General features: G+C 57.3%; 1 protein-coding gene across 7 annotated transcripts; it reads left to right on the top strand.

Moving 5' to 3' along the window:
• Positions 1–2200: 2200 nt before the first annotated feature.
• On the top strand, positions 2201–9895 carry CORO6 (coronin 6). Of its 7 annotated transcripts, none has more exons than XM_058704079.1 (12): positions 2201–2340; positions 3480–3740; positions 5139–5261; positions 5724–5853; positions 5946–6127; positions 7284–7403; positions 7829–7933; positions 8022–8167; positions 8492–8549; positions 8659–8889; positions 8984–9081; positions 9718–9895. In XM_058704079.1, the coding sequence occupies exons 2-12, from the start codon at positions 3543–3545 to the stop codon at positions 9758–9760; spliced, it is 1434 nt and encodes a 477-aa protein (XP_058560062.1). In that variant the 5' UTR covers positions 2201–2340; positions 3480–3542; the 3' UTR covers positions 9761–9895. The 7 variants fall into 7 exon arrangements, with proteins under 7 accessions (XP_058560062.1, XP_058560064.1, XP_058560061.1 ...); XM_058704081.1 differs by lacking the exon at positions 7284–7403 and adding an exon at positions 6732–6851 and having other exon boundaries at positions 8987–9081; XM_058704078.1 differs by lacking the exon at positions 7284–7403 and adding an exon at positions 6732–6851.
• The last annotated feature ends 332 nt before the right edge of the window (positions 9896–10227 follow it).

Here is a 10227-nt window from a genome sequence, read left to right as displayed (position 1 = left end):
TCAGTCGGTTAAGCATCTGACTCTTGACTTCCACTCAGGTCATGATCTCACAGTTTGTGAGATGGAGCCCCTTGTCTGGCTCTGCAAGTTTGGCGTGGAGCCTGCTTGGGGTTCTCTCCTTCTCTCCGCCCCTCCCCTGCTTGCTCTCTCTTTCTTTCAGAATAAATAAACTTGAAAAAAGGGGAGGGGGCTTTAGAATGGAGTGCTCTTTAAAGAGGAGGAAAGGAAAGGGAAGAAAAGGTCACTTCAAGGTAGAAGGTGACATGTCAAATCCCTTCTCTGCCAACAGGTCGTGCAGAGTTGGAAAGAACCTGACCCAGCTCTCTTTGTTTTACAGCTCAGAGAACTGCAAAAATGGGGTGATTGAGCCAGGGCTAGAGCTCCAGTTTTCTAGTTAGTCCAAGCATCCTTTGTGCCACAGAGAGTATCTCTCAGGATCAGCACTTGTGAGATAAAGTAGCATTATCCTTCAAGAGGAGGCAGAAATGCATGGTGCTGAAAAGCATGGACCCAGATGCCAGACCACTGAATAAAAGTTTCAGCTCCACGAACTACCAGTTGACTGATGGGTAAGCTACTTAATCTCTTTGTACCTTAGTTTCCTCACCTCTAACATAGCGATAATAATAATAGCTATCACAGAAGACTGTTATCAGAATGTAATTAATATGTGTAAAGACCTTAGAACAGTGTCTGGCACACAATAGGCGTGAGCTATTGTTATTAAGGAGCAACTGACTCACTCAGGTCTTTTCCTCCTAATCATGTACCTGGAATCTTTAGGTAAAAGGGAGACTCATTGCCCTTAAGGCCCTCCATGCCACGAATTCTTTCTGGAGCACCTGTAACAGTTTCTGGTTCTGTTCCCCTACAAGCCACTGGATACTTGGAATCTTCCTGAGAAGGACCCTTGTGTGGGCCTTTGAGCTTTCCACCATCTTCCCTCCCCAGGGCTGTTCCGTTGATCCCCAGGTGTGCCCTAGAGAAGAAGAGGTAATACCTGGCCTCATGCTGGCCTCCAAGGGCCTTATGATCCAGAGCAAGAAATCCAGGCAGTGGGTGGATACTGGGTGTACAGCAGCTTCAGGGACTAGTTGTTTTTCACTGGCTGTATTTTGATTAGGTTTCTTTTTATTTCCTCCTTAGTCTTTTTTTTTTTTTAACTTATTTATTTTGAGAGAGAGAGAGAGCATAAGCAGAGGGAGGGGCAGAAAGAAAGGGAGAGAGAGAATCCCAACCAGGCTCTGCACCAACAGCGCAGGGCCCAACAGGGGGCTCAAACTCATGAACCATGAGATCATGACCTGAGCTGAAACCAAGAATTGGATGCTTAACCTACTGAGCCACCCAGGCACCCCTATTTCCTTCTTAATCTTGATCAGTACTCAGATCCATAGATCCCAGCGGGAGTGAATGAGGGCTGGGACTTCCCTGGAACACAGCTGGCCATCAATTCAAACAAATCCCGGAAGACTTAAGAGTCAGGTTGGGCGTCTAAAATTTGGTTGTTGAAGGCCTGTGGCAGCTGCTTCTCCTTGCATCTGGTGTTCCCATGGGGTCAAGGTGGATTCACTCCCCCACCCAGTCTTTAGGCTGTGTTCTGCCTTGCTCCATGGAATCCTCTCTAAAAGGGTGAAATGCCTACAGTGCCAACGTTTTAGGTTCTGAAGTGGTCGTTACAGCCATTAATAACAACAATGACAGTAACATCAGTGCCCCCTGTCAGGTACTCTGGAGCTGCCCTGGGCCAGCCTAGGCCCTCATCCAAGGGTTGAAATGACTCCCTCAAAGCAGTTTGCGGGACCTCTCCCCAGGAGGGTCTGGGCGTTCAGTCCCGAAGACCGGGCCCGCCAGCCGGGACAGGCTAAGTTGGGAGTGCGATTGCACCAGAAATGCGGCGCGAAGGCACCTAATCTTGCTCGGTATGCCCAGCCCACCCAGGAGGCACGGAGGGCGGGAAGGAGTGCGCACAACCCGCGTGTACACATTCAATTACTTTTGACAGTTTTCTTTGGCCAGCGGACTGGCTACCGTGGCGCGGAGTCCACTGCGCTCAACTTTCCCGCCGCTGAAGGGGCGGGGCAGCTCTGGCCCCGCCCCCGCCACAGGCCCCGCCTCCGCAGGTTGATGGCAGCGGCAGCTGGGACTGCAGCGACGCCGGGCCTCAGAGAGCCGCAAGCAGTGGCTGGAGCGCTCAGACGAACACCCGGGCCCCAGACGCAGCGGACACCCGGAGAAGCAGTTCCGGCGCCCTGACGCCTCCCTCGGCCCCCAGCGCACCCCTAGCCCCCACTGCAGAGGAGTCGCAGCGTGAGCGCCCCTCGGCCCACTCAGGACCAGGTACCCCCCCACACACACACGCTGCCACCAGCCAGCGGAGCGGGCGGGGTCTCCGGAGAAGCAGAGGTCTGCGCCCCCTCCCCCGCGCCGCCAAATTCGGTCCCGGGCGGGGCGGACTTGGTGTCTATATTTGGCCGGACAGCGGCCCGCGCGCCTGCAGGGCACCGACACCTCGTCTCCCAAGAACGCAGTGCTGGGGCAGGAGGCCCGAGGAGGGTGCGGGGAGGCCGGGCGTCAGGCCTGGGGCCATAGAAGTGGCGTGAAGGGCACGGGGAAGCCTGGGGCTGGGGAGGGGCAGGAGTCCGTGGCTGGGGCTTTGGAAAAGCTCGGTGAGCCCCCTGGGGAAGAGCACAACACAAACCCTGTTTGAAGAAAAGGATCTTCACCCTCCCCACATCACCCACCCCACTCCTGCAAATCTGGCCATAGCCTGGGCGTTGAGGACCCCACCGCAGGAAAGTTGAGTAGGAGAGAGGACGCATAGAAAAACGGGACCAAAGTGTGGTAGGCAAAAGCCAGACCATAGTTAAAACCTCTTAGAGAAGCCAGTGAAGAGAAGCGTGGAAAGAGGAGAGATCCACTTACACTGTGTCCCCCAACAGGATGGGAGGAAATTGATGAAAATAGTAGCAGGAAAGGCTCAGGTTAGCTGACAGGAGGAACTTCTCCTTGGCATATTTTTAGAAACAGGCAAAAGTCCCTCTGCCTGAACTGTTAAACATACAGGTTTGGGGATCTTGGGGGGGCTACAATCTTAGCCCCATAGCTGGCCTTGAGCCAAGATCCCACAACCAGGGCCTCTGATTCTGGACAAGGTGCTGCTGGGAGATAAACACTTCCTGAAGAGATGCTCAGCCAAGGCTGACAGCAGGAGGGCAGCCTGGCATGGACATTCCTCCCAAAATCACTTCAACTTCCAGGAAGCTTTCAGTCCCAAACTCCACTGTCTCCTGCCTGGGTCTCAAAAAAGTCAGTCCCCAAATCCTAACCTCTTGAATTAAGCAGCACTTTATAGGTGGCAAAGATCTCTCCCATACTTTAATCACCTAGAAGAAAGCTCCCTGCTTCTAGGACCTGACTTGTGGCCAGACAACCCTTCTCACTTGCCATCCTCTCCCTACTCTTCCTCCCTCCCACAGCTCACAGGACTAAGGACCAAAGGCATTTCTGGGCACTGAGATCCTCCACTTCTACCCACAGCCATGAGCCGGCGTGTGGTTCGGCAGAGCAAGTTCCGCCATGTGTTTGGGCAGGCAGCAAAGGCTGACCAGTCCTACGAGGATATCCGTGTGTCCAAGGTCACGTGGGACAGCTCCTTCTGTGCTGTCAACCCCAAATTCCTGGCCATTATTGTGGAGGCTGGAGGTGGAGGTGCCTTCATTGTCCTGCCTCTGGCCAAGGTGAGGGATGAAGGGAAGAAAGCAGTGGGGAAGACACTGGCTGTAGCTCCTGGGGACCCCTCCTTCAGTCAGGAGGGCAGTTTGTATCCACTGGCTGCTCCCTGTTCCCCAAGCCCTTAGGGACCAAGTGGGAGGCTCCCTCACCCTTCACAGAGCAGCAGCATCACAGTGCCCTGCACCCACTCATAGCCCATCCCTCACTCCATGCAGCACCCTGTTGCCAGCAGGGACCAGAAGAGTATTATGAAGATAGTTGGGAAGCAGTGGAGCCAGGGCCTGGCCCAGACTCTGTCCCCATCTCTCCTAATGCCATGCCTCCTCATGTTTTGGGTGTGGGATCTTTCTCCCCAGAGCAGGGTGATCATTGGATTAAATCACACCCCAGAGCAGCACACTGAGGACAGAGTCAAGCTCTTTCCAAAGAGTCCCTGGCCACCTCCCCACTGTGGTTCTTACAGTGGGATAGAATGAGAATGAAGGGCAGGGGGACATGACATATAAGGCCAAAGCCCTCCCTACCCCAGAGATGGAGGCCAGCAGTTACTGCCACCTTTGATGAGTGGCCTCAAGCCTCTTAGAAATCTCCACCCCCCCCAGGATGGCCACCTGAAGTCATGACCTTGACCTGGATCTGGCCCCTATACCTTGTTAAGGGAGGTTCCACAGGTGGCAGGGTCAGAAAGAGGCCTGACAATAGCCAGTGACTCACTTGGGGACAATGCAGACATCATCTAAGGACACCATCCCCAGGGCTCAAATTTCAAGCTGGAGCCACTTCCTCACCCAGTACAACTGCCATTCCAATGCTACACAGCCACCCCACTCCCCTACTGCCTGGTCTGGACTGACTCCAGCCCCTGCAAAGGCTTCAGAGCCCCCATAAAAAGCCCATAAAGACCAAAGTAGATGAGCACCAGCTCAGGCACTAGGAGTAACTGCTGCTTGTGGTTCCAAGGTCAAACCAGTGACAAGGGGGAGACTTGCCAAGGGGGACAAAGAAAGGGCTATTGGCCACTGCATTCCATATTACCTCACCTTGACCTCTTCTACCAGGGGCTTCCTATAGACATTCTCACTGGGAGAACAGGCCCAAGAACAGCCTCCTCCTAATAGGTATTTTTGCAAGAGCTCTGGACTGAGAGTTCAAGTACTGACTCAACCAGTATCTTGCTCTGTGTCTTTGGCTAAGTCATTACCTCTCTGTGTCTGAGATATTAAATGACTTCAACTCTGCCTTCAGTGAAGTACAGGAAGTAGTTGGAGGGGGCTGAAGGTGCAGAAAGGGGTTTGCAAAGAGAAAAATAGGTGATAGAGTACTGAGATGTAAACAGGTCCACTGCCTACCCCCAAAAAACACACAGGAAAGTGACCGTATAGCTCCCTCTCTGACCCCTCCAGACAGGACGAGTGGATAAGAACTACCCTCTGGTCACTGGGCACACTGCTCCAGTGCTGGACATCGACTGGTGCCCACATAATGACAACGTCATCGCCAGTGCCTCAGACGACACCACGGTCATGGTAGGAGCCAAGTGGATGCTTCAGGGCAGTTGGACAGGGCAAGGGCGGGGAGGGCTGCCTCACCTGTGTTAGGGAAGGTGGTAAAAGAGTTGCTAGGTCCTAGGGCCCTACCCTGCCCAGCTCCCAGGCTATATTTAGCCACATGCCCACCGGCTCCCAGGATGCACTTCTTAGGACTAATTATAGCCATGGCCAACTTGAGGCCTGAAGAGCAAGGGGGCAGTGCTCTGAAATCTCCCTGCTGGGGTGTATAGAGAGGTCTCTGGAGAGCTGGCAGTGCCCCCTCCTGGCTCCCAGCTGCTTCTGCCTGGGGCAGGCGCCATTACATCTTGCCCTGCATTTGATTTTTACCACTCAAGAGAGCCTGTAGGGTTGGGGGGCGGGGTGTGGAATAAGGGAGGAGTAGAGGGACAAAGCAGGCCCCTCATCCCACTTACCCTATGCCTTTTCCTCCCCACCTAGGTGTGGCAAATTCCAGACTATACCCCTATGCGCAACATCACAGAACCCATCATTACACTCGAGGGCCACTCCAAACGTGTGGGCATCCTCTGCTGGCACCCTACTGCCCGGAATGTTCTGCTCAGTGCAGGTCTGGGGCCTGGGGGAGGGGTCCCTACTGTAGATTGTGGGGGGGCAAGCAAAGGCAGGACCCAAGTAATGGTGACTGGCTGCTCTGGACAGGTGGTGACAATGTGATCATCATCTGGAATGTGGGCACTGGGGAGGTGCTCCTGAGTCTAGATGACATGCACCCGGACGTCATCCACAGTGTTTGCTGGAACAGCAATGGTAGCCTGCTAGCCACGACCTGCAAGGACAAGACCCTGCGCATTATAGACCCCCGCAAGGGCCAGGTGGTGGCGGTGAGTGCTTGGCGTGGCCATCCCCCAACCAGCTGTCAGGCCCCTGTACCCTTAATCCTCTGAGCCCCTAGTCCCAGCTCTCGCCTCCCCACCCCAACCCAAGGCCACCCTCCTTCCAGTGTCTGCAACCACTGCTCCCAGCCCTAAGTAAGCCCACAGTCCACAATTTTCTGCCCCCCTCCTGTTCCCTCCACTCCCCTGCATCTCAGAAGCTCAGAGCAGTGCTCTTTCAGTTGTAATTGAGCGAGAAGCTGCCAACTCTATCCCTCCACCAGAACCTGCATGAAACCTCCCGCACCCCTCTCCTCTCAGCTGGCACCCAGCGCCATCTTCCAGGGTTTGGAGCCCGACACGGGCTCTCTGGCAGGCCCCTTTCTGCCCTAGTCAACCCACTGGGCGGCAGGGAGAGAGGGGACAACCCTCGTGCCTCATTAGTCCCAGCTCGGTACCCTGGCAGGGCGGCGGCACCTGCCTCACCAGCCTCGATTTTACGCGGGGTGCGGGTGCGTGGGGCACGTGCATGTCTGCGCGGAGTGCGCGTGGAGGGCGCGGCCGGGGCGGGGGCGGGCCGGCGGGCGCTCTAACCCACTAACCCCGCGAGCAGGAGCGAGCCCGGCCTCACGAGGGCGCCCGCCCGCTGCGGGCCGTCTTCACTGCAGACGGGAAGCTACTCAGCACCGGCTTCAGCAGGATGAGTGAGCGGCAACTCGCGCTCTGGGACCCGGTAGGCCAGGCCGCGCTGGGCACACGCGCTCGCTCCTTCGCTGGGCCTGCCAGGAGCGCCCTCCCAGGCCGCGGCCTGTGCCCGAGAAGGCGGAAGCGGAGCGGGGAGCTCCTGTCTGGGAAAAGCCTCGCTGCGACCCGGGGAGCCGGCAGACATCCCCTGCTCTAGGGATCAGCCTCTGAGGGCGCTTAAGGGCTCGGGATCTGCTGAGAGGCCCGCGCCTCCCACTCTCTCTGGGCCCAGACTCTCTCCAGGCCAGCGGCCAGCCAGGGACCCCCAGGAAGCTGAGTAGTTAGGCCCTCTTCTGTCTCCAACCCCCACCCCTACCCTGTCTCTTCCCCACCAAAATCAGCAAGCTGGTTGCTCGGCCCTCCAGGCTCTCCAGAGCAGGCAACTGGGTGACGCCTCTCCCTGTCTCCCCCCTTCCCCCAGGAGAGGTTTGCGGCCCACGAGGGAATGAGGCCCATGCGGGCCGTCTTCACGCGCCAGGGTCATATCTTCACCACGGGCTTCACCCGCATGAGCCAGCGAGAGCTGGGCCTGTGGGACCCGGTAACGCAGCTGGAAGCTTGGGGTGTGTGCCCCGGGGACTGGCATCACGGGAGAGGGGCCAGGCGCCCCCCACCCGCAGGGCATGCCCACCTGGACTGGGCTGGAGGCTGCTGCCCCCTTTGCAGCGCCTGCCATCCCCACACCCACCCCTCTGCCCAGTTTTGCTGCGTCGCCTGAAGGAGCCCACGCTGGCACCTCCACCTGGTGATGCCGAGTCCCTGGGGGTGGTTTGCGGTGACTGCATGCGGCGGCGCAGGGGTATATGTGCGGGCAGGGGCGGGGGGGGGGGCGGTGCTGCGTTCTCCAGAGCTGCCTTGGGAACGCTTGGAGTTTGGAGCGGGTAGGAAGCTTAAAGGGGCTTTCAGGGGGTCCAGAAGTGACACGTGGCCAGAGCAGTGCTGGTCACGCCTCCTGTGCTCGGGCAGAACAATTTCGAGGAACCAGTGGCACTGCAGGAGATGGACACAAGCAACGGGGTCCTACTGCCCTTCTACGATCCCGACTCCAGCATCGTCTACCTATGCGGCAAGGTGCTTGCGGCCGGGAGGGAAGTACAAGGGCTTGACCGAGATGTTGAAATTCTGCCTGGGAGAGTCTCTGACCCGACTGGTTTTGCAGGGCGACAGCAGCATTCGGTACTTTGAGATTACAGACGAACCACCTTTCGTGCATTACCTGAACACGTTCAGCAGCAAGGAGCCTCAGAGGGGCATGGGTTTCATGCCCAAGCGGGGACTGGAAGTCAACAAGTGTGAGATCGCCCGGTCAGCAGCCTTCTCGCTTGCCATGTCTGTCCCCACTAGCCATTGGGGAAGACACAGGGACTTGGGGGGGGGGGGGGGTGTCAAACAGGCTTGTTTTGGTGCCGGTCTCAGCATTAACTAGCTTAACACTCTCTAAACTTCAGTTTCCTCATCTGTAAAATAATATAAACACCCCATCAGAGATGTTTTACCAGCTGGGCCAATAATGTGTTTTGAAGTACAGAGCATGATAGGGACTCAGCAAGTGTTGGTCTCCAACCCATTGATCCCAGGCAGAAAAGGGGGTGGGAGCCTGCGGGGGTGTTGAACCCCGCTCCCTTCCAGGTTCTACAAGTTGCACGAAAGAAAATGTGAGCCCATCATCATGACTGTGCCCCGCAAGGTGAGGAGGCTGGAAGAGGGGTTGAGCGAAGGCTCCGAGGAGGAAGGGAGCGGAGCAGGCCAGGCACTCTGCTAACACTAGTCCTCCTCTCTCCCCACGCCGCCCGCAGTCAGACTTGTTCCAGGACGATCTATACCCAGATACGCCTGGCCCTGAGCCAGCCCTAGAAGCTGACGAATGGCTAGCTGGCCAGGACGCGGAACCTGTGCTCATCTCGTTGAGGGACGGTTACATACCTCCCAAGCACCGCGAGCTTCGGGTCACCAAGCGCAATATTCTGGACGTGCGCCCTCCCTCGGGCCCCCGCCGCAGCCAGTCGGCCAGCGACGCCCCATTGTCGGTAAGATGCGGCCTCGCTCCACTCCGGCCCAGTCTACACATCCCCCACTACCGATCCCTTCCAGACACAGCCTCTTCTCTCCCCTGTGCCCCAGCAGCAGCACACTCTAGAGACGCTGCTGGAGGAGATCAAGGCCCTTCGTGAGCAGGTGCAGGCCCAGGAGCAGCGCATCACGGCTCTGGAGAACATGCTGTGCGAGCTGGTGGACGGCACGGACTAGTGCAGCGCGCGGGGGGGAAGCTCCGAGCCTGGGGGGCCCTGCCGGACCGGGAGCACCCTTGGCCCCGCCCTGGTTCTTGGTCTGGAACTCGGACCCCGCCTCTCTGGGCTGGGGCCGGGGGCGGGACTGGGAAGGGAACTCCGCCCCTCGCGGGAGTCCTGGACAAATGGAGCGTCGCAGAGACTCGAGTCTGCCTGGCACCCGCCGGGCTGCGTGCCTCGTCCGGGACTCAGCAGGAGCTGGCCTTGGGAGACCCGGGGTGACAGGGACCTCAGCAATGGTGCTGCACGGCGAAGCGGTGTCCCCTCTGTCCCCCGGTCAGGGCAGGGGAAGTGCTTAGTATTAGCGCTATTCTTGGGGATATCTAGGAGCTTGGGCTTGACCTCAAAGGGGTGGCGGCAATTCGATGGGTCTCCCCAGACTGACTGGGGTTAAGTTACGCTTCTCCTTCTAATCAGTTCACTTGATTTCACTACCCTAAGTGGTAAAACGTATGGGTGTCACCCCAGTTCTACAGACATACACAACCTGTTGGCTGTGGAGCCGAATCCACCGGCTACACCCAGCAGTCTATGGCAGAGGGCTCTCTTCCTTCTTTTCACCCACAGGGGAGAGGGCGGCTTCCTCACTGCACCCCCGCCGGAGAACTAATCAGAAAACTGGCATGGAAGCAGGTTCACGCCCTCCTTCACACCCCCTCCCTTACCCGCCCCCCACTGCCCCCAGCATTCTGCTGTGGCCTTGACCCTAGGAGGAAAACAAGACTTACCCAATGAAATATTTTACCGAATGAAATATTTTACTAAGTGCTCAGTCTGTGCCTCCTGCATGGGTGGGGATGAGGGGGGCGAGACCCAAGCCTCTGTAAATGCTGTCCCCAGGCTTGGGGGGGGGGGGGGGCGGTGCCGACAAATGCTCAGGACCCACTAGGCATTCTTTTACCTCAAAACCCTCCCACACTGAGTTTCAGAAAGAACCCCTAACCCGTAGGTGGGCGTTCTTCCCCAGTAAAGCCAGCTAGGAAAAGCCTTGGGTTTGAAGCCTCTTTTATTTGTGCCTCAGAGTCAGTCTGGTGCCCCTGGCATCAGGGAAGGAGGTGAGAGGAACAGTTTCTCTTT

This window comes from Neofelis nebulosa, chromosome 16, assembly GCF_028018385.1.
Source record: "Neofelis nebulosa isolate mNeoNeb1 chromosome 16, mNeoNeb1.pri, whole genome shotgun sequence".
NCBI classification, from domain to species: Eukaryota; Metazoa; Chordata; class Mammalia; order Carnivora; family Felidae; genus Neofelis; species Neofelis nebulosa.
This window is presented reverse-complemented; position numbering and strand designations above follow the sequence as displayed.